Source organism: Myripristis murdjan, chromosome 4 (genome assembly GCF_902150065.1).
Source record: "Myripristis murdjan chromosome 4, fMyrMur1.1, whole genome shotgun sequence".
Classification (NCBI taxonomy): domain Eukaryota; kingdom Metazoa; phylum Chordata; class Actinopteri; order Holocentriformes; family Holocentridae; genus Myripristis; species Myripristis murdjan.
In genome coordinates this window covers 6,450,196-6,463,372 of record NC_043983.1, presented here as the reverse complement: position 1 = coordinate 6,463,372, position 13,177 = coordinate 6,450,196, and the positions used below count along the sequence as shown (strand labels likewise).

Genomic DNA, 13,177 nt, shown 5'->3' with positions numbered 1-13,177 from the left:
CTTCCATTGCTGTCAAACAATTAAGTAAAATCATACTATCATATCTTAGTGTTTATGCAATAATGACTGATTGAAATGATTTATAGGTTGACATTCTGCCACATCGGTGAAAGGCCAAGCTAAAGTCTTGGGTTTAGTCATTCCTGCTCCAAGCCAAGTCTGCAGTTTCCAGTCCTTATGTAATTAGCCAAGGGGTGTATTACATTTTTCTAACTGCTAGGACAAGTGTTGAGTTTGAGGCTATTTAATTCCCATATGAAGTCACAATTTTCTTGTTTTGCAAATATGAAAATCATCAGTTTCTTTTCAGTATTTCTGTTCCCAGATCTTCAGAAATTCTCTCTGGTCTGACATGCTCAGAGGTGGCTGACACATGCTGCCTTGGCTGTGGGATGTTTGGCTGTTCCTGCCTGGCTTCTCCACTCCAGCCCCTTTTTTTCCTTTTTTCAGTCAAACTAAGCCTGAACTCAAAATGAAGCACAAACTGTGCTTCATTGTCAGAGCAAAGGTGAAGCTCCACCTTGGATAAAAGTTTAACTTAAACTCCAGTGTGCCAAATGTTAGTGACAGGATGTTTCAGACAACCACTGGAAACTACCTGAGAGTAAATCTAGTTTGGCTTGGTAAATTTTGTGTGACCAGCACACTGACCCCCCACCATCTGAGCTGTCCTGGTACGGTTAACCCTACACATGTCAGGCTCTGGGAGGAACAGAGCTGGTGCAACTGTAACGTGTGGTCAACTTGTGCAATCAGTTTTCAATTTTTAATTGCAGAAGCTACTGTATTTCAAAACCACTAGGTGGTGATCACCGCAGACAAATCTCCCAAACTTCAGACACAGCACATGTTGTGTTGTGCCAGCAGGCGCACAACTTTGCTACCAACTCTGGAATCTCAGATCTGGTGCAGCTGATTACATACAGTTTTCTGAAAAATGAATTAAATATCCAAATATTTTCTGCATTAGACTAAAACTAAACTAAACTAAACTAAATTAATTAAAAGGGAAAAAAAACAAACATTGCACTGCTTTCTGTGGACTGAAAACTCCAACCATGTTGAACTTGCAGCCACACCTCAATAAGTCATGCCAGGGGAGGTATTTCATCTTTGGCTGCAGCAATTTGCAATCACAAAATTGTCAGATTATGGCTAACAGTCGGATAACAAACCACTTGTGATGCCACATTATGTCACCCCCATTTCAGGCTAATGAAAAATAAAGAGATCAAACCATGACTCAGAAAAGCCTATGTTAGCCTTCCACATTGGCTGAAACCATGGGTGCAAATTTAGATGGGTTGGGGGGGACAAGTCCCCCCAATATTTATAAATTATAATATATATTACTTTGGCACCCCTCTTGACCCCCTGACCCCCTGCTAAATGTGTCCCCCCAAATGTCTAAGGGAAATTTGCGCCGCTGGCTGAAATGTTGCGGTGAATTACAGTGAAGAAGGTGCTTGAGTGACCACTCCCTTTACCAAACCTTGGAAATCCCAAACTTTTACTGAAAGTAAATTTTTTTAGACATGATAGACAAACTCAAAGCTGGTAACAGGAACTGGAGGATGCTTCCCCTTTCAATAATTGGCTGCATCAATGTTAGAAAAATTGTTGCATGTCCGAGGTGAATGTACCTTTTTAAAAACTTTCTTTGTTATTTACCATCTTTCTTTAAACAACTGGATTGAACTATCCTCTCATTTGTCTGGGCAAAGAAACCCCCTCACATCACTGAATCCCACTTACGGAGGAATGTAAACGGGGTGACCTCGGTCCTCCTGTATTCAGACATTATTACTGGGCTGCAAATGTGAGGGTTCTCACTTTTTGGCAGTGGGGATCCCCTGGTGATGACTGATCTGTTGTCTTCCCACTCTGATTGAAAACCAAATCCATGGCAGCTTCAGAGACCTCTCTCCTAGAGCTGCTCTTCTCCAGGACACAGCACTCCTATAAATGACTTGGTCATAACATCATACTCAGAAACTCCCGAAAGATTTTGAACCAATTTAAAAAAAAAAAAAAAAAAAAAATCTGTAAACTGCCAAATGTCTCAAACATTTGATTTCCAGCTTCCTCACTGCCTTCATGATCCCCATAAGTGATTGATCTGAGGGAGGCCTGGTCCCTAGAGCTGCTGTTCTATTAGGTCTAGAGCTAGATTGATTCAATTTAAAGTCTTACATAGATTGCATTATTTTCAAACCTAACTTAGTAAGGTATTTAAATCATGTGTATAGATGTGGTATTCTAGCACTGTCCAGTATTAGATAACTTCTGGTGTGACATTTCATTGGTTTCATTGCTTTTCCAAACAACATAAAACAAGCATTCATCTAGATGGGAATTTGGCAATACTTGCTTGCTCTGACAGGATGAGGGCCCTTCCATTTAGCACAAGAAATTCACAAAAATAGTCCCTGAAGGTGTGGAAGCCATTTTTGACATTATGTGATGACCTAACTTTATAAAGATTTGCTGTCTTTATCTTTATTCTGTGCAAATTCTGCCCTATTTTGCATACTGACTCACTGGTGATTCCCCACTTTTTTTTCTGTTTTACTAGGTGCTTCATGATTGTTGTTAAAAAAAAAAGTCAAAAACAAAATAATAAAAAAGAAGGCCCTGCTTAACCTGAAACTGTAGTAATCAAGTCAAGTCAAAGTTTAAATATTCAAGAGTTGCCTTGTAAAAAGGTTTTCTGTCAACCTCCTCGGGCCTCAGGAGGCGGTGATGTCGCTCGTGTCCAAAGTGCTGCAGGGCCTCTCCTCCCTCATGCCTTCACTTCAGCTCAGTCAACTGTCTGTGGGGGTCACCAAGGCTGTTCTGGACCAGCCCTCCTCCATGGAGCATCAGGTCACCTCCTGCCACTGCATCAAGGAGGTTTTCTCATGCCAGATCCCCTGATAGAGGAGCTGGACCAGACATCACAGTGGGGGAATCTTAACAGTGATGGAGGCCCAAATACACCCAGAAACATCTGAGGTGCTGAACACTGATGAGTTGGGAAAAGCTCATATTAGAGAAGAAGTTGCAGTGAAATAGTACAGAAAAACCCTTTACTAAGTTTAATTTTCCAAAATGAAAATAGCTTTCCTCCCTCTTCAGCTGGAACTAGATAATTCCTCCCAGCCACTTGCAGTCGATGAAGCTGTGAAAACCACCAGCCATGACAGAGGCCTGCGCGAGGGGCGTGGCCTGGAGGAGGGCACAGCAGTGAGCCCAGAGAGGACCCTGCCACTCATTCAGCTCTGAGCCTCTGATTTTATTGTATTCAACTTCAGCTGAAAAATGACAGGCTTCCTCACAGGTGGAGGAATAAAAAAGTATGACCCCTGTTACTTTCAAAACCCTTTCAGTGACCCTTGGTGTGCTCGTGGACTGTTCATGAAAACAGTGTTTGGACATTTTGAAATTGCCCTCCCAGTTTAAAAGAATGCACAAAGTCCAGTGATAGGTTGTGTAAACCATGGTTAACAAAAAGGTATTGTGCTGTACAAGACCCACTGGGAAAATGATTATACCTGGTTACACACTAGAGGAACAATCATTTGCCCAGTTATCATAAATTAAGAGTGCCATGTAAGTAAAGAGGTTATGGCAATTTAATAGGATGCTGATCAGTCAAGTGAGAGTAATATATTTTTTAAAAAAACTTTATTATAATGGTGTACACTTAGCATTCTTTCTTAGGTACCTGTTGTAACTTAACAATTATCTATATTTATTTAACCAGACTGACAAGATCAGAAGACTTAAACAGTCCACCATAATTAAGTGACTCAAATATCAAAGCAGTGATTCAATTCCATAAAAATATCTTCCTTATAGGAAAAAAAACAAAAGCAAGGAAGAATTTACAAATTACAATGATAAAAATTATGTTTCCCTGTAGTGTTACGGCAATGTCCTCAGGGCTCTCAAAGCCCTGCTGAGGCCACACGTGCTGTTTTGACCGGAGACCGGGCGTTTTAATGTGCCAGTGATGTGGGCGAAGTCTTCTGAACTGGGCTCCCGATACTTTCAATCTGTTCCATCGAGGCAGTGGTGATCCTTCTGCCACCTGCAGAGAGAATTTACACCAGGAAAAAAAAAAAATCAACCAATCTGCACATTTAAGGCTCTAGTTTCCCGGCGCAGGGAGGCGAACCCCACGCAGAGCTAGTTTCGAGCAGCGCAACCCGAGGTTTTCCTCCATATACGGTGCCCCTGCTCAAAGCTCACCATCTGAAACCAGAGGCCTGTATCACGAAGCAAGCTCAGTTCTCCCTGGATTTCTCAAAGCTATCTGGCTGCTACACTAATCGAGATCATGGTGATCAGGGATAAGCGGTATCATGACACTGGTTATCATCTTCCTCACTCAATCCAGGCTTGCCTCATCAAGAGCCATTAACACGCACGTATAAGGGGCGGGTTCCGAGGCAGCAGACCAATCACAAACACGAGCAACAAGGAAAAACGCACAGCATGTTTCACGGCGGAGGAGCAGCGTATTATACTGGAAAAGCATGAGGAGGAAAAACTAAATTTACTAAAACCGAGCTTGCTTCGTGATACAGGACTCAGGCTAGCTTTCAGGACAGGTTCAGGATAGGTTTCCTATCCCGATGAGAGGTGAACCAGCTTTGTGATACCTGAAGTTATCTCGCTAACGCCTTAATCCCGCTTCATGATACAGGCCTCAGGTCTACTTTCAGAGCAGGCTGAGCGCACCCGGTGTAGTGGAAGTTTGGCTGACCGGTGCGCAGTGCGCACACGTCACCAAAACCTCACAGGCAGGTGTCCAGAATGTCAGGCACATTAACAATGCAATAAATACCAACAAAAAACACTATTCAATGCTACTATCTCAATCAGCACATACATTTATCTCCATATCGACTGTCCCGTCACATCTGATGTCAGATCAAAGGAGACTGGCACCGTTTGGCATGCGTAACGAAAACCCAACCTGATCACCTGTCAGTCAAACAATGTGTCCAGTACGGTGATGTCTTCTTCTTCCATATATATAAATATTCCACACAAATCGAAAATGTAAAAGGCATCAGTTCCTTGCCAGGGCGTTTAGAACAGCGAATGTAAAAGCTTTCAGGAACCGGATTTTGTTTGAATCTCTAGTGTGTGAGGATAGATGCATGGATGGATGGATGGATGGATGGATGGATGGATGGATGGATGGATGGCAGGCAGCTCCAGCAACATTCCAGCAGCCAAGACTGGCTTCATTGTCCTGAGTGTGTGTTGCGGCTGCTCTCTTCCTCCATGTCAATTGTGTAAACTTTCATTACGCCTTCGCGCAGCGCATTTTAAAGGCGAGGGCAGGGGCTCATTTGATTGGTTTAAAGTCAATCGGCTGTGTCAAACCCCCTCCATGCCTTCTCTCCTCCCTTCCGCCGGTAGGAGGGACGGTGAAGTACTTGCGTCACAGCGCATGGCATGCCAAACTTGCAAAATCCACCTGGTAACACCCAGTTGGCAAAGCGCAGGTGCGCTGCGCCCCTGCCTCGCCTGGTCTGCGAAACTAGAGCCCTTAAACTTAAGACACCCTGTAGCAGCCGGTAACACAATTTATTACTAATGAGCAAGGTGTATTTACAGAGATGCCAGTGCCATTGAATCATCATGTGGGGGCAGCAGCACTTTGTGGGCTGATAACTTGATGATCAGCTGTATTTAGTTGTGTTACCTTAAAGACAGGGGCAGAATTGTTAAGTGGTGGTTTTACCCTCATACAGTGATACTGAACTTGTTTACTGCTGGCAGACCTGATTAACTCATATTTTCCTAGTTTTGCCTCATGACAATTCATTGTGTTCAGAATTTATTTGTGGAGCTTGATGTGGTTTCAGCTTCACTTAAGAACTGTCGAGACATGCCAGTAATAACAGCCTTTCTGATTCTTCTTCTTGATGTTGCTTGACTTGTCTCCTGCTTGTGCCCGCCTGCTTCCTAAAAAACCTTCTTGTGATTAGAGCTGGACAATATGGCCACAATTTTTTCCCCCAAACGGTTTACAATTTTACTCTACATTTTTCTCTTTTTCACTAACTAGAAATGCCAGCTGATGGGAATCTTGGCAGGGATGATTAAATAACTGGTGATTCGCACATACATTTCTGGACATGCACGCTCTGTGTAGATGAGTTCATTTTTTGGCTTGTTTGACAGCGCTCAGCTGCTTTTCTAACGTTATAATACATGTAGTCAAATTTTCTAATTTTATGATTCAGCTTCTGCATTTATTTAAAACACAAATCCAAATTAACTGATTTACTGCCCAGCCCGACCTGTAATTACAACTTTAAAGGTCAAAGAGAATTCATTTTCTCAACTTAGTATTTTTACAGAACATTGGACATGCAGTGATTGCAGCAGAGTAATTGAGGGTCTTTCTCGTGCTAAGTGCCACAATATATACACATTTTAGGCAAGGGTTGATAATAAATTGAAGTGATGTAATACTGACACAATCATCATGACGGCAAAACAGAGAATACAAGGCCCAGGTTTAAAATATCCTTTGATACCCATGATGACATTCATTTAAGAGCAAGTGGAAAAACATAAAATGCTGTAAAGGAAATGTAAAGGATGTGGATGTAAAGGAAATATAATCCCAAGGCTTGCCAGAGTTTACACAGGTATGCCATGGTATACCTGATAAGAACCTCTGCACTGACAATTCATGTAATTTACTTTAGTTAAAAAAAAAAAAAAAAAGCTAAGATGAATGATGTGGTGACCCCCCAAAAAACATGCCTTCTTGAGAGATATTTAGAGAGCTATAACACATGCATAAGGACGAGTACCTGTGAACCTATGGTGGCAACAACACAAAATGGTAAAAGGACTGGAGAATAGCTAGTGTAAAGAATTATGCCAGAAACATAACATCCACAATAGTTATTTACCAATTTATGCAGCATCTGAATCACTTTAACTGTCCCTTTAACGTATGTACACTGCTGAAGCATTTAAAAAAACAACAGAAAAGTGCCTTCATTGTCATTTTTCAAAGACCCATCATTTGATGGGTTAGGGTTAGTCACAGGGTCTCCACATTCACCCTGGCATGCTCCTCCCTCACACCGTTAGCCCACCTTTGACGGACATGAGGCCTGTCTGGTCTGCCCTGGTTGGCTCGGGCTCTCGGGATGTGTACGTCTCTGCCTGCCAAGTGCTTGTGGTCTTTGTTCCTCAGGCGGAGAGGCTGAGGCTGGCGCTGCTCCAGTGGTGGAGGAGGGGGGTCCCTTCGACGACGGCGTAATGGTGCAGTGATGCCATGCTGGAAAACTGCCTGCACACCTACATACATACACACCTGTGGAAGAAAAAATTATTTCACCAACACTGACAGCCTGGCTGAGGAGCCTGGCAGTGGCCATCTGTACAATTTACATGAGAAATGTGCATATAGATAGAAAGTCTGTGCACATCTTAAGTAAATACGAAGACGCAATGCAACCACAAGAAGCCCTGTCCTGACACTTGGTACTGGAGAAGTTGTTGACCAGTCCTACTGGGGATATACAGCCCTGTAGGTCTCCATCTGTTAGGTTGTTTCTAATGACACATTGCATGGTAGCAGCATCATTACATAATGCCTTAACAAATAATACTAAGTAGTAAAGTCATTGATTTATTACGCCTTATCAAAGGCGCAAATCCACATTGTTAACATGGAAATTCCATTGTTCCAAGTTCATGCAATGGGGCTAAATTAAACTGAGTTAAAGCAATATAATACTTTAAAAAAAAAAACAAAAAAAAAAAACAAGCACATTTTATATTTAAAGAAAATGTACTGTTGTACTAATGCACTAACACAGGGGTGTCCAATCATGTGCCATGGAGGGCCAAGAGGGTGCAGGTTTTCATTCCAACCAAGTGACTTCAGTGAAAACACCTGGTGGAGGTCTTGGTTGGCCTCCACGGCACATGATTGGACACCCCTGCACTAACGTCAATACTGCAATAGCCTGTATTGTGTGAAAAGTTTCCACAGTGCAAATGTGCAGAGATTTCTATAACTTTGTGCAATGTAAACATAGAAAAAAACAAAAATCGGCTGTAGTTGTCTGTAATAAAAATACTACCCAGCATGCACTGCACGCCTCCTTCAAAACTAATTGCCCCCCCCTTGGGGACACAAATAAAGGTTGAAGGTTGAAGGTTCTTCTGAGACGCTCACAGAATGTCAACAAGCATGCAGTTACACGACCAGTCACCGCGCTGCCTGTAGTCTTCATAGGGAAGTGAGGCCTCTCTCTTGGACACTGTCATGGTTTTGTGTTGCTTGTGTTTTGTTTGGTTCTGTTTCATGTGTTTCTGTCATGGTTTTGTTTGTATCTGTTTCCTGAGTTTCTTTTGCCTAGTTCCTTTCAGTGATTTCAGCTGTGTCTTGTTTGCTCCTCCCTGTGCCACACCTGTCCTGTGTCTGTTAATCATCCCTGATTGTTCTGATCCCTCCCAGTGTTTCCCTCAGCCTATCCTCTGTGTTCTCCTGTCTTGTGCTCCAGCCCCTTCCCCAGGTGTGTCTTGTTTGATGATTAGTTCTTGTCTATTTAAGTCCTGTTTGAGTTCTGTTCTTGGTCGGTTCATTGTACTGTTTTGTTCTGTTCTGTTCTGTGCCTACCTTAGTTTCTTTATTAAATTTTATTTTTTCACTGAGCATTTTTCTGCCTGTGGCTCCTGCTTTTGGGTCCTCCACCTTCCAGCCCCGTGACAGACACAGGTGCTACTGTGGCCTCCTCCCCTTCCATATGCAGAGTTCCTCTATGATGTATTCAGGCTCAAATAAGCAGCCTCAAATATGTGACTTCAAAGCATCAATAAACAGCAGATTTTTGTCCATGTGCTCCATGGTATCAATGTATTCTATTGGCTTCACTGACACAAATACACTGTCAAACACTCACTAACTGATGGCTGTCTCTTCTGACTGAAGATATTTGTGTGTTTTGTGAATGGTGACCTACCACAATGGAGAGCACAATCGTGAGAAAAACAGGGATCTGCAGGGTGATTGGCAGGTCTTTGAGGAGGGCTCGGAGGAACTCGCTGATCCCCTGTCCAAAATACTTCATCGGTTCCGTGATGAAGGCTGTGATTGTGACTAATATGGCCTGAACGGAGAGAAAACCGTTGTCTTACACCATTTCCCTATAGATATCAGCTCCAACACTTCAAATCTGCTTTTAAGATCTGTGCTCATGCTTATGGAGGACCGTGTATGTTGAATTGGAGAACGGCATTATAAAGTGTACATTGTTCAGTATTTCCTCAAAACATGCTCACAAACACTATGTATTATACAAACACAACATTCTGACAATTTGATGCTTTGATACTTAGAATATTGACAATAGCAAATGCTGGGTGTTATTGTCCAGGCACTCAAACAGGTGGGCACCATCACACTGACTTACCTTGGTTGGAGGTACCAGCAGGATGGGGTTGACCATCAGGACTTCATAGTATCTCTTACAGGGGTCATCCTGTAGAGTCCAGGTGCTTCTGAACCACTCTGCAGTGCCAGGTTTAAGCAAAATTACTCAAATACAAACCAAATGTGGTTTATGGGAGGCATCTACAGTTGCATACTTGAGTGATTTCAGTTTCATTATGTCTAAAATACGTTTTTTCCTTCCTGCTTTCCTTTTTTTTTTTTTTTAATTTGCTTTATGTTATGCATTATATTAAAAAATAATAATATTTCCAAATTCCAAACAGCAGGTCCTTAAAGGTCCGTGTATGATTCGTTCAATTGATATTCAATTGATAATCAAAAAACAGTAAAATGAAAAAATGACTTGATATTCCATAGTTTGTTTTTCAATGTCACACAAAAAACAAATAACGAGTCGTTTTTCGAACCTTTGATGTTATGCTCAGGTCAAAAAAAGAACATTTAAAAAACGGTCTCAGGGCCGAATTTGATTTTGATATTCAATCTTTCTGATTTGTGTGGCCCGGAAATTATTAGGCGTATGGACTTCTTCGCACCAGTCGACCGCGGCATCAGGCGAGCCGGCCAAGGCACCAGTTGCTCACCTTGTTACAACTGGCCATATAGTTCAATGTTTCTTGCATTATCCAATGTATTACATAGTTCAGGACAGCTTGGCTGCTAAGCAGAGGACAGACACAGCAGGAGCCAGATGTACTTTCTCTATCTTGTTATTTAGGTCTGTTGCATTAGATACACGCCCAGTCAACATTCACACACATAGCATCACACATTCTAGAGACAAGGCATGGACAGTGGTTGGCCTGTCCATGTCCGGGTAACTGGCAAATTATTCTCGGTTGCGTTTAAGTCCAAACTATGTACGGGGCAGGCCCAAGCCCAAGAACATAAATGTGTATCATTTCCTGATATCGGGGCGCTTTCTGACTGAGATCCTGCGGGAGCTCTGTCACACTGAGACCAGTGCTGCTTTGCTTTATATGTGACCATAATAAATATTGCATCAGAAAATTGAAGACTGACTCTGGTCTGTACTTGGGCTTTCAACAAAAGAATCGGGAGCTAACAACCTGTAAGGTCCGGCAGACCTGACCGGGTGGTCTGCCGACCTACCCGCGGCCGGCCCGTCTGATGCCAGCCGGGGGCTTGCCCATAGCAAAAACCTTCCCTGATTTTGTGCAAGACACAACCTGAAACGTAAACGTCTCGTTATGGTGTTACGGATTAACTGGTTTCCATGTTATCTGGTGACCTTTGTTTGTTTTCAGCGTGTTGGTGGTTCATGTGGTTCAGTGAAACAGTGGGATCAGAAATCTACTCCATATTTTGCTTAATTTTCTTCAAAATAAAAAATTGTTCACCAGGGGATCGATACCGGGTGGGAAACGTAAAGGAAAGATTGTAAGTCCTTTACTTGGACCACCAGGCTAGCGTACCTGCTACGGGATTAGTCCAACCACGTAAATGTCAGGCAATAATCACACGGCTTCTTCCAGGCTCTGAATACCTTTGCCAGATTAACTTGTGACCGCTGTTACAGCGATGATAACAGCCACACACACATAGCAACTATAGCGACTACAATGAATTTGACACATAGCAACATGCATACAGCTGGCCGTGCAGTTTAGCCTACCAAAGAATCGATTCCCCAGTGGATACAACAACTGCATCCACCGCCACACTATAAAAAGGAGAGCATCAAACTTTATCATGAAGGGTAAGTTGTTGAATGTGGTTGAATTAGTGTCACAGCAGGTACGATAGCCTGGTGGTCCAAGTAAAGGCGTTACAATCTTTCCTTTACATTTCCCACCCGGTATCGAACCCCGGGTGGACAATTTTTTATTCTGAAGAAAATTAAGCAAAATATGGAGTACATTTCTGATCCCACTGTTTCACTGAACCGCATGAACCACCAACACGCTGAAAACAAACAAAGGCCACCAGATAACATCGAAACCAATTAATCCGTAACACTGTAACGAGTCGTTTACGTTTCAGGTTGTGACTTGCACAAAATCAGGGAAGGTTTTTGCTATGGGCAAGCCACCGGCTGGCATCAGGCGGGCCGGCCGCGGTACCGACTGGTACTGCGGCGGGTAGGTCGGCAGACCACCCGGTCAGGTCTGCCGGATCTGACAGATGAGCGACCGGTGCCTTGGCCGGCTCGCCTGATGCCGCGGTCGACTGGTGCCGTGGCATCAGTCGGGGGGTGGGAGGTTGGGGGGAGGTGGGAATAGTAACATGGAAGGGCGCAAGCCAGTAATTTCGCCTAGGGTGGCAACATAGGCAGAACCGCCACTGCACAAAATCTTCTAACACCCATTTCTGAGCATCTCTCGACTCCCATCTGCTGCAGTGTGGTGGAAATATCCGCATGAGTCTTGCCTGTTTTAAATAATTACTTGATAAAGTCAGCATGCGACTCCAATGAGGCCATTGTAAGCGCCTGAACGTAGCCTACTGGTAATCACAACAAACGAAGAAGTCCATACGCCTAATCATTTCCGGGCCACACAAATCAGAAAGACTGAATATCAAAATCAAATTTGGCCCTGAGACCGTTTTTTAAATGTTCTTTTTTTGACCTGAGCATAACATCAAAGGTTCAAAAAACGACTCGTTATTTGTTTTTTGTGTGACATTGAAAAACAAACTATGGAATATCAAGTCATTTTTTCATTTTACTGTTTTTTGATTATCAATTGAATATCAATTGAACGAATCATACATGGACCCTTAAATGTCAATATGCAGCTAAGCATCTATAATGCAATTCATTCAGATGGGTTCAAACACAGGCATGACCATTATTATCACAATCATTACTATGTGTAATTTGTGGTGCACCTTTAAGAGTAGCTTACCCTTCAAGCTATCGGTCCAGTCAATCCTCCTCATGCCAATGCATTTCTGATAGATGCTGTCCATCTTCACTATGTTGTCTTGATGCTCAGCAAAGGCAATCTGACAGAAAGACATTCGCAAGGTACATTTTTTTGGCTTAAAAAAAAAAGAAAAAGAAAAAGAAAGAAAAAGCACTGAGTGAAGGTCAAGCAAGCCAAAGAAATATTTTTACCTTGTACAGATAAAACCAGTTCCAAACGACACTGACGAAGAAGGAGATGGCAAACATTCTCTTGAACTGGACAAACCAGGAGACCACTGACCACAGCTGAGTGCAGATGATGGCCACTACGACCAAAACACACAAACACACCTGGAAACAAATAGAAGAGAACACAACTTTGACTTCACAAAGTAGAAAACTGATTTTGGACTTCTCCGGGATGGGAAATAAACATCGCCGTGCGGCATAAAAAAATGAACAGCATTAAAATAACCCAGTGTGCAGTGGTGTGGGTCCGGACACTATACAGCACTAGAGAGCGAGCTCACCTTCAGGACCGTGTCAACCTCCACACCAACAATGTCCTCAAAATGCCACCTCCAGGCCTCGTAGTCATGTGGTTTGAAATCCACCAGGATCTGGCTCACAGCGTCATCCAACGCCCCCGTTCTCCAGCTGTCTTCACCTTCCAGAAGCTTTCGGATCTCCATCACGGCTTGTTTGGACAGCCTCACTTTAGCATCATAGTGGACGTCCTTGTGGTCTGTGGGCTGTGGAGAAAAGGGGGCAGATGACCAAAGTGACAGGTGCAATATCTCTACCATGTTTTTGTTGAAAAA

General features: G+C 43.0%; 1 protein-coding gene across 2 annotated transcripts in view; it reads right to left on the bottom strand.

The window, feature by feature from the left end:
- Positions 1-3,651: 3,651 nt before the first annotated feature.
- Positions 3,652-13,177, bottom strand: part of clcc1 (chloride channel CLIC-like 1) — a 26,379-nt gene continuing 16,853 nt past the window's right edge. For both annotated transcript variants that reach the window (XM_030049872.1, XM_030049873.1), the window contains exons 4-10: positions 12,887-13,108; positions 12,567-12,707; positions 12,355-12,454; positions 9,444-9,541; positions 8,994-9,140; positions 7,116-7,336; positions 3,652-4,072 (exon numbers count right to left, since the gene is read on the bottom strand). In XM_030049872.1, the coding sequence (XP_029905732.1) occupies positions 4,033-4,072; positions 7,116-7,336; positions 8,994-9,140; positions 9,444-9,541; positions 12,355-12,454; positions 12,567-12,707; positions 12,887-13,108 (969 nt within the window). In that variant the 3' untranslated portion in view covers positions 3,652-4,032. The remainder of the gene's footprint in view (positions 4,073-7,115; positions 7,337-8,993; positions 9,141-9,443; positions 9,542-12,354; positions 12,455-12,566; positions 12,708-12,886; positions 13,109-13,177) is intronic.